General features: G+C 43.7%; 1 protein-coding gene across 4 annotated transcripts in view; it reads left to right on the top strand.

The window, feature by feature from the left end:
• Positions 1–4,112: 4,112 nt before the first annotated feature.
• LOC145352475 (sodium/potassium/calcium exchanger 4-like) overlaps positions 4,113–16,718 on the top strand; it is a 274,927-nt gene continuing 262,321 nt past the window's right edge. For 2 of the 4 annotated variants that reach the window (XM_080202379.1, XM_080202377.1), the window contains exons 1-2: positions 4,113–4,363; positions 5,156–5,269. In XM_080202379.1, the coding sequence (XP_080058505.1) occupies positions 4,204–4,363; positions 5,156–5,269 (274 nt within the window). In that variant the 5' untranslated portion in view covers positions 4,113–4,203. Of the gene's footprint in view, positions 4,364–4,622; positions 4,665–5,155; positions 5,270–16,718 lie in introns of those variants that run through there. The other 2 variants (XM_080202380.1, XM_080202381.1) reach the window with 2 other exon arrangements.

Genomic DNA, 16,718 nt, shown 5'->3' with positions numbered 1-16,718 from the left:
GGACAAGGTGCAAAGGCCGGAGTGAGGAGAGAGCGTTTGGCTGGTGGTGAAAAGGGACCCACAACTGCAAAAAGGGAGTTTCTGATTGAGGCCTATCCACTCCCCATGTCCTATTCCACAGTGATGCTCCAGCTCTGCTCACATGAAGTTTCCTGCCTGAAGTTTGAGCTACCCTGCTGGGTATCCCCACACCCTCCGACCACTACCTGCTGGCCATGAAATTGAATCAGGGCAGAAAGAGGCCATTACTTCAGTTCTAGTGAATGCCTCAACCAGCACCCATTGACACCTGTTAAATTGTGGTGAGGTCTAAGGCAGGTGGTGCAAACTAACCCATGGCAAAATACAGAATGCCACCCTAAGATTTTATAATGGAAAAGTTGACCAACAGAAGTGGTGAGATAGGCTTGCTAGCTCCTGAATGCCTAACACACACGGTGGGCTGAATGGCCCTTTTCCCTGTTGTAAATCTATTTATGTTTCTCCATCAAAGTCAGTAACATAGCTCATGCAAATAATTTCAGGACATAGATTTCAGAACTCACTATATACCCTGTGCAGGGATAAAGATCACAGTCATTTTGTCACAGTGTGTTTGTCAATGGCCTGGTTATTGTTAGCAAGGTATTAATAACACCAGATGTCAGTATTAATGAGGTGTCAATACTGGTAGATATCAGTATTAGTGAGGTATTAATACTGGTAGATATCAGTATTAGTGAGATATTAAAACCAGTATATATCAGTATTAGTGAGGTATCAATATTGGTAGATATCAGTGTTAGCGAGATATTAATACGAGTATATATCAGTATTAGTGAGGTATCACACTGGTAGACATCAGAATTAGTGAAGTATTAATACCAGTAGATATCAGTATTAGCGAGGTATTCATACTAGTAGATATCAGAATTAGTGAGGTATCAATACCAGCAGATATCAGTATCAGTGCGGTATTAATACCAGTAGACGTCAGTATTAGTGAGCGAATAATACCAGTAGACATCAGTATTAGTGAGATATCAATACTGGCAGATATCAATATTAGTGAGTTATCTACAGGTAGTCAGTACGTCTGGAGGGAATGCAGCTCAGATGCTGGGAAAGCAGGATAATTACTCATTTTAGTCATGTAGTGATTTCTTAGGAAAGAGCTAATGGACGTGTGATTATAAAAAGAAAAGGTCCCCTGGGATTTTTGATTAAAGAATGGAAGGTGGGTTTAGATTGATAGAGTCACGTGATAATGTGGTTAATGGGAGTAGTTAGGTATGTAGCAGAGAAAACAGCTTTTGAGTTCTGGCTGGGGTTTGTTTAGAGTCAGAGGTCTGCAAGCAGATCTCTGCATAAAGTTTCTCAGAGAGCTTCAAGACTGACTGCACCTCTTATTGCAAGTATATTTATAGTTGCAAACTGTATTTAAAGTGATTTTGCATCTGTAAGAAGAATGCTGCTTATTTGGAACTGAAATGATGATAAATTGGAAATTAGAGTTATTTCCTGTCATGTTTAAATATTGTTCAATGGGTAAAAGTTAAGCTGCATCATTTATTAGAGGTATAGTTAAACTGTGTTGTTAAATAAAGTTTGTTTTTGCTATAAAAGCTCTCTAATTTGTCAGCAGAATTAGTCCTGGAGTGAAGCAACCTGTCATCACATTTATGCCAAAGTAAAAAAAAAGTTGGTGTCTAATCTGGCTTCCTAATGTAATTTGGGATTCTGACCAGGGCCCTAACTGTGAGATATCAGTACCAGTAGATTTCAATAGTAGGGAAGTATCCATAACATTAGGAATCAGTATTAGGTAAGTACCAAGACCAGTTGATATCATTATTAGTGAGGTACCTGTACTGGTGGGTATCAGTGTTAGGGAGTAACAACACCAGTGAGTATCAGCATTAGGGGATATCTGGGGTTTCTGAGCCAATAGGTGTCAGTATTGGGGGCTCCCTGACCCAGTAGCTATCAGTATTGGTGGATATCTATACCAGTGGTATCAGTATTGGGGGGTATCTGTACCAGTGGGTATCAGTATTGAGGGATGTCTGTACCAGTGGGTATCTGTATTGAGGGATGTCTGTACCAGTAGGTATCAGTATTGGTGGATATCTATACCAGTGGGTATCAGCATTGGGGGGTATCTGTACCAGTGGGTATCAGTATTGGGGGATGTCTGTACCAGTGGGTACCAGCATTGGGGGATATCTGTACCAGTGGATATCAGTACTGGGGGAAGGGGATATCTGTACCAGTGGATATCGGTATGGGGGGGAGGATATCTGTACCAGTGGGTATCAGTATTGAGGGATATCTGAAGAGACTACCAGTATTGGGGGATATCTATACCAGTGGGTATCAACATCGGGGGGACATCTGTACCAGTAGATATCAGCATTTGGGGGATATCTGTACCACTGAATATCAGTACTGGGGGGATATCTGTACTAGTGGGTATCAGCACTGGGGGATACCTGTACCAGTGGGTATCAGCATTGGGGGATATCTGTACCAACGGGTATCAGCGCTGGGGGATATCTGAAGAGATTATCAGTATTGGGGGATATCTATACCAGTGGGTATCAATATTGGGGTGATATCTGTACCAGTGGATATCAGTATTGGGGTGAAATCTGTACCAGTGGATATCAGCATTTGGGGGATATCTGTACCAGTGAATATCAGTATTTGGGGGATATCTGTACCAGTGGATATCAGCATTTGGGGGATATCTGTACCAGTGAATATCAGTATTGGGGCATATCTGTACCAGTGGATATCAGTATTGGGGTGATATCTGTACCAGTGGGTATCAGCATTGGGGGATATCTGTACCAGTGGGCATCAGTATGGGGGGTGGGGGGTGCGCGCGTATCGTCCTATTGGACGAAGACATTTCTAACACCTGATGTTCAAAAAGCTTTTCCTATTCAAGTTCTGGGCTAATGATTTGTTCCCCATCTGATGAATTAACGGGGAAGCTCCACTGTCATCACCAGTTTAATAAAATATATATTTACTGCAGGGCAAACATTTCCACCTGATGCCCTGGTCACATAGCAGCAATTCTCCTCCATGCCTTCCCCCATCACCACACACAAATTGCAGAGAGGTTGTACAACCTTTACTTCGGTGGCTGCTGAATCCAGCGTTAAACTAGTTAAAGCTCGGTTAAAGGCGGCTCCACGGGGTGTAGCTGATTGCCTCCTGGAGAGAAAAGGATGGAGGGGGGTGAGGAGGGGGGGGGGGAGACCTCATTCTTATTACTGGAGAAATCTATCCCCGCAGCACAACTGATGTCCACTGACATCTTAAGCATCGAGGATCTCCTGGCGGGTCCGGTTACCTATGCCAGTGTGGAAAGCTAGCATGCAGCAGATCGATCGCTGTGCTCCTGAAAGGCTTTTCTTTTATCCTGTGCATTCACCCATTCATTCTGAATCTAGCTGCCTATTCAATAGTGTGTGCAAGAGAGAGATAGGCAGTGGAGATAAATAGATGGATATGAGGCTGGGGGGAGGGCGGGAATTCAAGTTCAGCGCTGGACATTCAGATGTATCCATTCGGACTGCTTAATTCCCGTCCTTGTTCAGGGGCAGAGATGGAGAGGATTAAGCTGCCGCCAGATCAAAGTTGAAGAGAGAGAGAGGCAACACCGCTTGAGGATCAGACTGGGGAGGAGGGTGCACAAGAGAAGCAGCGGTTGTAACATGCCTGGAGTACAGCACAAGACCTGGGACTGCATCCAACAACAACAAAAAAGCAACTTCTTGCCTATATTAAATTTTTAAATCAGGATTTTAATTTATCACCTGACTTTATTTTTGTTCTGCCGTTTCCCAGTTGTTCTCCGTTAAGACTGGGAGGGTGATTTATGAATCAGTGTGTGAAAATTCCCCTTTTTTTTCTGAAGACAATTACGAGCTCTCGTCATTACCCAAAGCGGCTGGCGTCCTCGAACTGACAGCCTCTCCCCGCCGCTCTCTCTCTCTCGAGTCCCTGAAACCTGCAACTCACATGTGATCTCGACACTGCATCAAAAGCCACGAAATGAGGACTGGCGCCGGAGTTTGAACACACTGGAGGGAGGGGGGTGGCAACCAGAAAAGAGAGAGAAAAAAATACAAATAAGGTTTTTTTTTAAAAAAAGCCCACACCCCCTCCCCCTCCCCCCTCCAACCCCTCAACAAAAAGAAAATCGAGGCGATGGACACGAGGACCAAGCGACCGAAAAATACAATCATGTCAACGTTTGCAAAAATGACCAAAGTTCGCAGGAGGAGAGAGATGTTTCTGTATCAGGTTGGCGTCTCCTGCAGCATTCTCTTCCTGGCTTGGTGTTTGTGCAGCCTGCTATCCAGGCTAGGTGAGTGTGTGTGAGAGTGTGTGTGTGTGTGACAGCAGCAACCTTTCCAGGAATCGGAACTTTTCTACCCATCACTGCCAAACTGTTTTTGCAAAAAAAAATAGAGGGAGGAATGTTATGATGATTTAAGGTGTTTTTTACATACAACCCCTCTGATTCGTTTTATATGCAAAAAAAGTCTGTTTGTTCTCTGTTGGAGGCTATAGTGATTTCGCTGCAAGTTCACAGCTCCCCTTCCTCCCTGAGTAATGAACTTGCTGTGACACGAGTTGGTCCAAAATCGATTGGACTGTAATAGCCCGTAAGTTTGGAATAAAATTGTCTCTCTGATAAAACATCCCTGGTGTGTAGCTTCCTTGGTATATAAAAAAAAGTCTGTTCATTTATTTTCCAATGCCAGTCTTTATTGACCCTTTTAAGGACTTTTTAAATGCCAGTCTCGTTTTAACTCTTTCAGGATTTTTTAAAAAGAAGAATGCAAAGTACAATAAAATGTATTGTATTTACCTGTGCATGTGTAAATACTTTGATGTGCCGTGGTAACATGTGGAAGATTGTTTGCAGTTATTAGGATGTTATGCATTCATTGCATTTTGTTCAGTTCGGAATGATTGCATCTGATATTCGGTTGAAGTTTTGAACGTGTCCCTGGCAGCCTATTGTTCGGGCTTGGTTGGGGTGTTTCGACCGAAATAAGACCAAAGGTTCTGGATTGCAGTGCTGGGGCTAACAAATGGACGTCTCCCCAGCCGCATCAGAGACTAATTCACCCCAATTTGACACTTCCAACAGAGCACGAGAAACACACTGGACAACAAGCCACACTGGACCTAAGGTGGTGGAATCGGAAGCTTATGGTAGCAACAATAGCCAACGACACCCAGGCAAAAAATTGCACCATGCCAGGTAAGGGAGGACGCCGGAATGCTTGAATCGCTGTTTAATATCCTGATGTTTAATACCTTAGCATCCCCCACCCTTTGGGAAGCGCAGCAGTCATTAAATATTGAACTAGATTGGATGTGGTTCTAATCAAATATACGCTGCTATAGTAACCGGGTTGTGTGAAGATGTGCTCTGGTGGAACTGCTCTTGTGCTGCTAGGGAGATTCAAGGCAATGATTTACTGCAGGCAAGCAGTTTTTTTTTCCCAGGGGAAGCTATTTCGTACCTTTCCTTTTTACTTCAATCGAATAGGTGTGTGGAACTCACTTTGGTCTTGTTTATTACATTGAGACTGTCACTCGTTAAAATTTTGCCTGGAAACGGCTTTATTTTCAAACAGTACCAATCTTCTAAAAAAAAACTTTTCTATCAAATGTATGTCCGGTTGTAGAAGTTTCAGTTTATGTGGCTGCATCATGTAGTTTTTTTTCTGTTCTTGGTATGGTTCCACAATATCACCACCTTCTGTTTCGTAACGTGTTCATTAGGACAGTCTCTTATCACTAGAGTAAACATCACAAGACACGAGGCAATAAAGTGTTCTGAGTGACTGTCGGAGTGATTTTATATTTGGTTTGCTCAGTGGTAATTTGCAACTGAAGGGCACAAGATTCAGGCTGTCTAAGGTGCTGAAAAGGCAAGCAATGTGACCTGGACCGGAGGGGTTGAGTTAGAGAATGCAGATTTAAAATTAACTAGCTTCACTCAAAGAATTCGCAAAAGACTGAACAAACTGGGTTTCTTTACTCCTGAAAACAGATTAAAAGGTGACCCGTTTTTATGGAGGTGGACTGGCCATGCTAAATTCTCCCTCAGTGTTCCCAAACAGGCGCTGGAGTGTGGCCACTTGGAGATTTTCATAGTAACTTCATTGTAGTGTTAATGTAAGCCTCCGTGTGATACTAATAAATAAACTTATGGAAATTTAAGATGAAAGGGTTGATGGGGTATGCACAAACTTGCATCATGAAAAAATAAACAGAATACTGCAGATGCTGGAATCTGAAGCAAGAACAGAGGATGCTGTGAGAAATCAGCAAGTTTGGCAGTATCTGTGAGGAGATTAACTTTACATTATGTTTTAAGTCTCTGACTGTTAAAGAGAGGGAGAGATGTGTTAGATATTAAATTGTAGTTGTGACAGATTGCAACAAAATGTAGCAACTTGAAGAACAGAAGACAGATTACCTGGGAGGGAGAGAGGGGTTTGCATTGAGGGTGGCATTGTGGCACTGTGGTTAGCACTGCTGCCTCAAAACGCCAGGGACCTGGGTTCAATTCTAACCTTGGGTGACTGTATGGAGTCTGATCATTTTCCCCATGTCTGCGTGGGTTTCCTTCGGGTGCTTCAGTTTCCTCCCACACTCCAAAGATGTGCGGGTTAGTTTGATTGGCCATGCTAAATTGTCCCTTAGTGTCAGGAAGATTAGCAGGATAAATATATGGGGTTATGGGGATAGGGCTTGGGTGGGATTGTGGTCAGTGCAGACTTGATGGGCTGAATGCAGATTCTATGATGCAATAAATGTCCCATACGTGTATTGCCTCCATACAAAGCTCTCTTCCCTTCCCAAACCAGGTCTTGTTCTTAAAGTTGCCACATTTTGATGCAATCTCTTTCAGCTACAGGTCAACACATATCGAACACATTTCTCCTTCTCGCTTTAGCTCTAAAAAGAGTCAAATGGGCTTGAAAAATTAACTCTGCTTTCTCTGCTGCCTAATAAGCAGAATACTGCAGATGCTGGAATCTGAAGCAAGAACAGAGGGTGCTGTGAAAACTCAACAAGTTTGGCAGTATCCGTAAGGAGATTAACTCTATATTATGTTTTAAGTCTCCGACTCTTGTTAGAGTTAAAGAAAGGGAGAAATGTGCTAGGCATTAAACCATAGCTGTGAGAGATTGCAACAAAATGCAATAACTTTAAGAACAAAAGAACAGATTACCTGGTGTGGGAGAGGGAGAGGAGTTTGCATTGAGGGTGGCATGGTGGCACTGTGTTGCTGCCTACTTTACTGGGTTTTTCCAGCATCCTCTGTCTGTGTTATGTAAGTTCATTATTCCACTACTGTAACAAAGGGAGATGCAAAATCAGTAAAACTGCAGCCTTCAAATCACTGCATGTTACATTGTTTGGGAGTCTAAAATGAGGCACCACATGAACAAATGGTCACTCACTCATAAATTTAATGTAGAATTCTTTACTCAGTGACAGGAATGTGAAAGCCACTACCTCCTGTAATGGCTGTGGTGACTATCTTCACTGCATTTAAAGGGAAAGTGAACTCAACACATGAGGGAGAAAGGAATGAAAAGATATGCTGAAAAGGTGAGAGAGGCTTGTGTGGAGCTTGCACTCCGGTATAAACTGAATGGATTGAATGGCTTGTTTCTGTGATGTAAAATTCTCTGCAGTAGGATGGTGCAGAGTGAACTCCATTAGAAATGATTGATTCTGTAGTAATTAACCCCATCAACCAGAAGTTGGACTAATATAAGTTGGAAAGGGGATTGGGGGGAAAGAAATGTTACATATCAACCTACATGATTAAATGCTGCATTCGGAAAGTGGGGGCAGATTTTTATTGCGGTTACACATTGTGTCACTTGGGTGAAGTATATAAGGAAATGGATACATGCCCCACTTATTTTTCTGTCATTGGAAATCAATTGTTACAATTTGCCTCTATCCAGGTGATATTATATTCCCGGCTTTTAGACCAGGGAAAGTGACTCCTTGTGGTTCCTGTATGGCTGGGATGTGTTTAGGAACAGCGGTATTGTCTGAGGTCCAATTTGCAATATTGAAGATAAGTATATAGGAGGATTACCTTTGGCAATCAGGGAATATATTACGCAGAGATTTTCTTTCAGACTTCTGTGACAGATGCATCATAAATGATCTATAGAAGTTGAGCACTCAATGGTATTTCATGTGTTCATGAATTTTAGCCTGCTTATGACTTCTGCAATTCAATAATCAGAACTAGTTTCTCAGATATTAGAATGAATAATGTGCAACAGCAGAATTCTTGCCATTTTTTGCTGAATGTTCTTCAGTTTCGGTGGCACAATGGTTAGCACTGCTGCCTCACAATACCAGGGACCCAGGTTCAATTCTGGCCTCAGGTGACTCACTGTGTGGAGTTTGCATGTTCTCCCCATGTCTGCATGGGTTTCCTCCGGTTTCCTCCCACACTCCAAAGATGGGTATGTTCGGTGGATTGGCCTGCTTATTTTCCCTTAGTACAAGAGATGGATTAGCTATGGGAAATATGTAGGGTCACAGGAGTAGGGTGGAGGAGAGGCCTGGGTAAGATGGTCTGTCAGAGAGTTAGCGTACACTTGATGGCCCCTTCTGGACAGTAAGGATTCTATACAGAGGAGGTTGATACAGTATGAATATAAAGATATGGGAGTGTTTTTTTTATTATAATGCAGTCCATGTGCAACTTTTTGAATCTGATCAGGAGCTGCAGTTATCTTTGAATGAAGCAGACAACACAGTGAACTAGAAAAGGTTGTGCAACATGTTGGAGCAGGAAAAGTGCCACAAATATCAGTGAATTCGAGCATTGATATCTGAAAATCAGTGGCCTGCAGTTTATGGTCAGGACTTTGGAATCAATAGCACCATTTCTAGATTTTGTGGATGATTCCAAATTGTGGGTTTTTTTAATGTGTGTGTGTGTGTGTGTGTGTGTGTGTGTGTGTGTGTGTGTGTGGAGGTGCGGGGGAGGGGGGTGACAGGTTTAGTCAGTCAGGAGGAGGACTGCAACACATTATAGGAAGACATTCATAAACCTGTGGAACGAGCAAGTAAAGTTCAACATGGATAAATATGAGGAATTACATTTTGGTAAGAAGAATAGGGAGGTCACTTGGAAGGTGCGAGTCTAGATGGGGTAGAGGATCTTGGAGTATAAATTCACCAATCACAAAATGTGATGCCACAGGTTGGCAAGGCCACTAGAACAGCAAATGAGACACTAAGTTTTATTTCTAGAGGACTGGGATTTAAAAAGGGAAGTTATGTTAAATCTGCATCAAACCATGGTTAAACCACACCATATACAGTTCAGCTTGTTATATTATAGAAAGCATATGTGACAAAGGAAGGGGTATAGTGAAGATCTATGAGGATAATACCAGAAATTAGTGTGTATACATATCAAGAAAGGATGGGTAGGCTGAATCTCTGTTCCCTTGAAAAAAGAAGACTGAGGGCGACCTAACGGAGGTCTTTAAAATTATGTGTGGTTTTGACGTTTCCACTTCTATGGAAGAATGTAATCGCAGGAGCTCAAGTATAATATAATCACTAAGAAATTCAATAAGGAATTCAGAAGAAACTTTCTTATCCAAAGAGTGCTGAGACGGGTGGCACGGTGGTGTAGTGGTTAGCACTGCTGCCTCACAATGCCAGGGACAAGAGTTTGATTCCTGGCTCGGGTCACTGTCTGCGTGGAGTTTGCACATTCTCCCCGTGTCTGCGTGGGTTTCCTCCGGTTTCCTCCCACAGCCCAAAGATGTGCGGGTTAACTGCATTGGCCAAGCTGCATTACCCCTTTAGTGTCAGTGGGACTAGCTGGGGTAAATGCACAGGGTTATGGGGATAGGACCTAGGTGGGCTTGTGGTTGGTGCAGTCTCGATGGGCCAAATGGCCTCCTTCTGCACTGTAGGATTGTAAGTGGAACTCCCCACCATGGGGAGTGGTTGAAACAAATATTATAGATGCATTTAAAGAGAAGTTAGACAAGATCATGAGGGTGGAGGAAATAGAGTGTAATGGTAATAGATTTACTTGGAGAATCTGTATAAACTAGGTAGTTAATGCTTAAAAACTTAAACTTTGTTGCATTAATAATTTAAACTTGTTAAAATTAATTAGTTAAAAAACTAAAAATAATCCAAGTGAATTAATTATACAAAACTTTAATTAATCAGATATGTAAAAGAAGGTTAGATAGGGATGATAATGCCACATCTGGAAGTTTCAGGGAGATCAGGGAAATCCTGAACAACCGCAACATCTGCAATTTGGGAAACATTAGCCGAGAGCTATTGAGTTGGAGTCCAAAGTACAGAATTTTTGGGTGCGATTTTATGGCCTCACTCAACCAGAGGTCGGCAGACCTTCCCCCCGCCCGCTCCGATTCCTGTGGCGGGCGGAGTGGTAGAATTCCGCTGTGTGATCCAAGAATCCATCGTGTCCCTTACATCAGGTAATGGCTCAGATTTAAATAGTGGAGTCTGAGATGAGGTTTTTTTGCTCTAAGATTGCTAACTAATCCTGCACTCGATCTAAAATAACCTGCTTTATAGAGTTTTACAGCACAGAAAGAGGCCGTTCAGCCCATCGTGTCTGCTCAAGCCATGAAGCACCCATCTATTCTAATCCCATTTTCCAGCATTTCATCTGAAGCCTTGTATGCTGTGGCATTTTGACTGCTCACCTAAATGCTTTTCTAGCTAGTTCTAGAAAACTATTTCAGATAATTCTGTGAACTTGTCCTCCAAGCTACTTTGTCAAATTGGAATGCCTAGTTATACAAAATCTCTCTCGATTATTGCATTATCCTTGTTGCTCCTTTAATTTCCTGATGCATATTCCAGCCAGTAGTATGATGACTAGCAGGGATCCTATAAACTACTGCCACCAATGTTTTCTGCACTCAAAAGACCATAAGATATAGGAGCTATTTGGCTCATCAAATCTGTTGTGCCCTTCAATCTTGGCTGATAAGTTTCCCATTCTTCTGCCTTTTCCCTGTAACCTTTGATCCCCTTACCAGTCAAGAACTTATCTATCTCTGTCTTAAACATACTCAATGGCCTGGCCTCTGCAGCCCTCTGTGGCAATGAATACCACAGGTTTCCCATCCTCTGGCTGAAGAAATTCCTCCTCATCTCGGTTCTAAAGAAACGTCCCGTTATTCTGAGGCTGTGCACTCGGATCCTAGACTAATGGAAACATCTTCCCCACTTCCACTCTATCCAGGCCTTTCAGTATTCTGTAAGTTTCAATGAGATTCCTCCTTCTAAACTCTATCGAGTACAGACCCAAAGTCCTGAAACGCTCCTTACACACCAAGCTTTCCATTCCCTGGGTCATTCTGGTGAACCTCCTCTATACTGGCTTCAGGACCAGCACATCCTTCCTTAGATACAGGGCCCAAAGCTGCTCTAAACATGACCAGAGCCTTTCACTGTGCCCCAGTAAAGACCTCATACATGGTAGTGGTGTGCTACATTCTACACAACCTCACTGTTCAGGGAGTCCAGAGTTCTCACGAGATGAGGAAGATCTGCAGAAGTTGAGGAGCCAACAGAGGATGGAAGAGTTAGTTGCTCAGCAGACCTGTGGACCTCATTTCTCAGTGTAGGGACCCACTGAATTGTGATATTTTTCCCCTACTCCTCTCATCCTGAATGAAGGAACATTCAAACTATTCAGCAACTTGTGTATGACCGAAATACTGACTCAACCGATGCTGTCAAAACCACACTGCGGAACGCTGTGCCAAATGTGATAAAGGTGATTACTTTAATGGCAAACATAACAATTGCTTTCCATTTGACTCATGTGGGGGTGCCAACTCCTGGTGCCTTTCTTCTAAGAAGGTTTCCTCACTCGAACACTTGCGCAAGACGCTTTCCGAGTGACGTCAGCAAAACTGGTGGATGGTTGCTCGTGCTGGGACCAGTGGGATGCTTGTGGTCAGTGGATGCGAGGCGCTCGGGCACGTGAGGGCGGCTGGCAGCTGCATGTCAGCATGAGGGAACGGGGCCAGAAAGCCACAGGCCTGCAAGGACTAATAATCTGGGAGACAGGAGGCCAAGTCTTACCATGGCAGCTGGAGAATTTAAATGCCGTTCATTAAACAAGTCTGGTATACAAAGCTGGTCTTGTTAGTGATGACCATGTGACTGCTGTATTATCATTAAAAACCCATCTGGTTTATTAATGTTCCTTCCGCTGGTGAAGGAAGTGTGGGACCCCCACCTGCTCCAGCCTTATATGATTCCCAGCCCCACAACAAGTTGGTTGACTCTTAACTGTGCTCTGAAATGGTCTAGCAAGCTGTCAAGAAGGGCATGTAGGGATGGCTAATAAATAGATCCTCTCAGCATCACCCACTTCCAGTGCAAGATTTCAGGGAAGCTTGTTGGCGCTATGGCTGTTAATGATTGAGAGAATGAGACAGGAAACGAGCTGGGGACAGTCTGAGGAAGGTTAGTATACACCACTCTGGCTCTGTTACTGCCATTCCAATAGGTCAGGACCTCATTGCATATACCAACCTTTGGGAGTATTGAGCTTGGTCAACTTTTTAAGGCTTGACGTCTGTCTCTGCAGGGTGAATGTCGGCCTCTCTAAGGCAGAGAATAGGTTTGAACCCATGGGAACTGCTGGAACTACAGCAAAGCAAGTGACACAGGCCCCCATTCTGAGGATCTGGGTCACTAAGTGGCCACACTCTGTGGGACGTGCTGCAGAAGGCTGACACTAAGTGAGATGACACCTCATAGGACTCGCATATCAAGCTTCTACAAACAGCAGTGTAATAATGAACGTAGAATCATAGAATCCCTAAATGCAGAAAGAGGCCATTTGGCCCATCAAGTCTGCACCAACCCTAGAGTTCTCAACCTAGACCCACTCCCCTGCCCTATCCCCATGACCCCACACATTTATCGTGGCCAATTCACCTGTCAGGCAGATGCAAAAGATTCCAGATACAAAGAAGCACAGGGAATTACCCGTGGTGTCCTAGCCTATACTTATTCTCAATCAGCATTAGAAAATTAGCTTATCTGTGTGGTATGGTGGCACGGTGGTTAGCATGTCTGCCCCACAGCACCAGGGACCCAGGTTCAATTCCGGCCTCGGGTGATTGTCTGTGTGGATTTTGCACGTTCTCCCTGTTGGCTTCCCTCTGGGTTCCTTCCGTAGTCTAAAAGTGTGCAAGTTAGATGAATTGGCCATGATAAATGTGTGGGATTCTCTGATTCTACGTTCAATATTACACTGCTTCTCATCTGCACTTCTTGCTGCCAGCCTTCACCAGGGCACAGGAGCAGCTTTGCAGCTTAACTTTACACCTCCGCTGAGGCAGAACAGCAAATGCCACACCACCAGCAGCAGCAACACAGAAGCTGTACCACCTACCACCTTCTCAGTCACAGGCTCTTCTGCAGGGCAGAAGGGATGGACATCACAATCTAGCTGGGAGGAGACCAGACCCTCAACACAGAGTCTATTGACAGAGGATGAACTCTCTTTCGTGCTTCAGGAAGCTCAGGCTCTCAAGGCTGGTCACTGCTAACACCTGCAAACCTTCTGGAACAAGGCATCCTTCCCAGTGGAGGAGGTGGGCATGCCTTGCCAGTAGCTGACAAGGCAACTGTCACTCCTGGGCCACGCTTCCCACAACCCCTACCAGGCCTCTGCCTCTCACCACGTTTTGTTCTTAGTTCTGCAAGGAACGATAATCAAGAGGTGTGACTCAATGTTGTATCTTGCATGGAATCACTGAATCCCTACAGTGCGGAAGGGGGCCATTTGGCCCATTGAGCCTGCAGTGACAAAAGCCCCACCCCGATCCTATATCTGTAATCCCACACATTTACCCTGCTAGTTCCCCTGATACTAAGGGGCAAATTAGCCTGGCCAATCCACCTAACCCACACATCTTTGGAGCGTGCGAGGGAACTGGAGCACCCAGAGGAAACCCACGCAGACATGAGGAGAATGTGCAAACTCCATACAGAGTCTCTCAAGCCATAATTGAATCTGGATCAGTGGAGCTGTGAGACAGCAGTGCTAACCATTGTGCCACCGTATCACCAGGAGGGAAAGGCACCAATTGTGGAGGTTGACTGAGGCATGGGCATGAGGGCAAAAGGCCGAGGATTAGCGTGGGTGTTTGGCTGTTGAGATGAGGCCTAGATATGACTGAAGGGAGAGGTCAAGATGTATTGACCTGTGGTGTAATGTGCTGGACAATGCTGGGCAGGTCAGAGTGTATAACTTGGTAACTAGAAGTTTAATGCCACTCTCCTGAGGTCCAGGCTGCTCAATGCACTGTCTTGGATTACAGAGCTGTCCCTTTAATCAGAAATCCTCCCTCCCTAATTAGCCAGGAAGTCCAGAGTGCGGGTGATCATTAGTTCACTCTGAGACAGAGTGAGGGCTGGTTATGATCCATGTGTTGCATTTCCAAAGTGAAAATAGTCCTGTCATTTTGGCAGCGACAGAGGCGAAATGATTTTGCCTCCGTGGGTTTGAGGTGCTGCTTCCCTGCTGGTGATCAGTTTGGGACGGTATTGGTTGCAGTGTGTGTCTATGAAAGATGTCTTTGTAGTCTTCCATATGTTAACATCAAGTCTTTATTAATGACTTGTAATCAAATAGAACTATACAGTAAAGGGTGCAGACATGGAACTATCTTTGTCCACACCACACTGACCCTGTGTGGTTGGTACTGTCCTCAGTCCCACATTAACCCTGTATGTACCAGGCCCTTCTATAGCCAGCGTTTTAAACTTGATAGAATACTGACAACAACTTGCATGTATTTAACACCTTCAACATAGTTCCAAGAGGTTTGGCACCAACAGACAAAATTTGACAGCAAGCCACTCAAGGAGATATGGGAACAGGAAACCAAAAGCTGGTTTAAAGAGGTACATTTTAAGGAGAGGCTAAAAGAAGGAGGCAGGGGTGAAAAAATGGAGAGGTTTTGGGGAGGGAACTCAAGAAGCCGAGGCCAGTGAGATAACTACCATCAATGGTGAAGCGATGAAAATCAGGGTGCCAGGATTTTAAGAGACCAGTGGGTTACAGGGTGGGAGTAGATTATGGAGATGCATTTGTAAATGTATTTATACAAGAAATAAGATAAAAAACTCTGGCACTTTTCAAATCTTCTTGTCAACATACTCTTTTTCTGCTTGAGTTGCATTTAACTATCTTTGATGCCTCTTGGGAGGATGAGAGCTTTTTAACAATGTCACAATCAGTAATAGTGTTGTAGCAGGCATTGAGGTTCCGTTGTGGCAACAGTAAAAGGCCACATTTTGTATTTCGGAATGGGGAGCATGAGTGGATCTGGATAATTGATTCAGCTCCTTACCCAATCCTGCACATTAGAAAAAAAACTGCTTTTATTTTTCATTTAAAAAAAAATGTACATTTGGAATGGTGTCATGTTTAATGCTGCCACAAATACAGTGGCACAGTGGTTAGCACTGCTGCTGCATAGCGCCATGCACCTGAGTTCAATTCCGACCTCGGGTCACTGTCTGTGTGGAGTTTGCAAATTCTTTGCATGTCTGCGTGGGTTTCCTCCAGGTACTCCAGTTTCCTCTGACACTCCAATGATGTGTGGGTTAGGTTGATTGGCCAAGCTAAATTGTCCCTCCAATGTCAGGAGGATTAGCAGGTTAAATGTGTGCGGTTACAGGGATGGAACCTGGGTGGGATTGTTGTCAATGCAGGCTCGATGGGCTGAATGGCCGTCTTCTGCACTGTAGGAGTTCTATGAAATAACAGGACTGAATTGACATTTGTCTTCCTGCAAGTGAGAAACAACTTATTAAAATATGTGTGGTGGATTGGCCATGCTAAATTGCCCCTTATTTACCCCTCTACTCCACACATTTTTGGACACTGTGTGGGGTTACTAGGATGGGGCAGAGGGATGGGTCTGGGAAAGATGCTTTGTTGGGGGATAGGTGCAGACGCGAAGGGCCAAATGATCCTCTTGCTGCACTGTAGGGATTCTAAGGCTGAGGAACAACAGCTGTGGCATATCTCTGTAATTAAATTTCATTCTCAGATTGCAAATTCCATGAAGCTCTTCCTATCAAAAATATCATAAATGTTCCTCTTACTCCCACAAAATCATTTACATTTTTAAATGATTGTTGAAATTGTTTGCGGTGGTCTCTATGGAATCTTGAAGGAACTTGATCACTTGTATCTAATGGACTGCAATTTCAAAATGATACCACGAGTGTGGGTTGGCAGTTTTTGCCTGACAAATTTTAGCGTACGCTGGAATAAAAGAATAAATAAACCTTTATACAATTTAGATTAAAGTATCCCTATGGAGGTTTTTATATGGTTCTTTTATTTATTGGTTTCCATCACTCAAACACGCTTTCTGTAGCATAATAACATCACGTAATTTTCTTTGTGAATGTACTGAGATTATTGCATGCAGGTAATCTGATTTGGTGCAGTTTCTAAGATGTGTATAATGGGCGGATTTTACTTCTCTTCCCACTGGTAGCATTTTCCATTCCTGTCGCGGTCAATGGAGTTTTGAATGCTCGCTGTATTTTACTGCTCCCCCTCCATCCTGCGACAGGATTGTGATATTCCAAGCAGTGTTAGCAAT

Source organism: Carcharhinus amblyrhynchos, chromosome 14 (assembly GCF_965287045.1).
Source record: "Carcharhinus amblyrhynchos chromosome 14, sCarAmb.v2.hapA, whole genome shotgun sequence".
Classification (NCBI taxonomy): domain Eukaryota; kingdom Metazoa; phylum Chordata; class Chondrichthyes; order Carcharhiniformes; family Carcharhinidae; genus Carcharhinus; species Carcharhinus amblyrhynchos.
The sequence above is the reverse complement of the archived record's forward strand: the minus strand, read 5'-3'. Positions and strand labels throughout refer to the sequence as shown.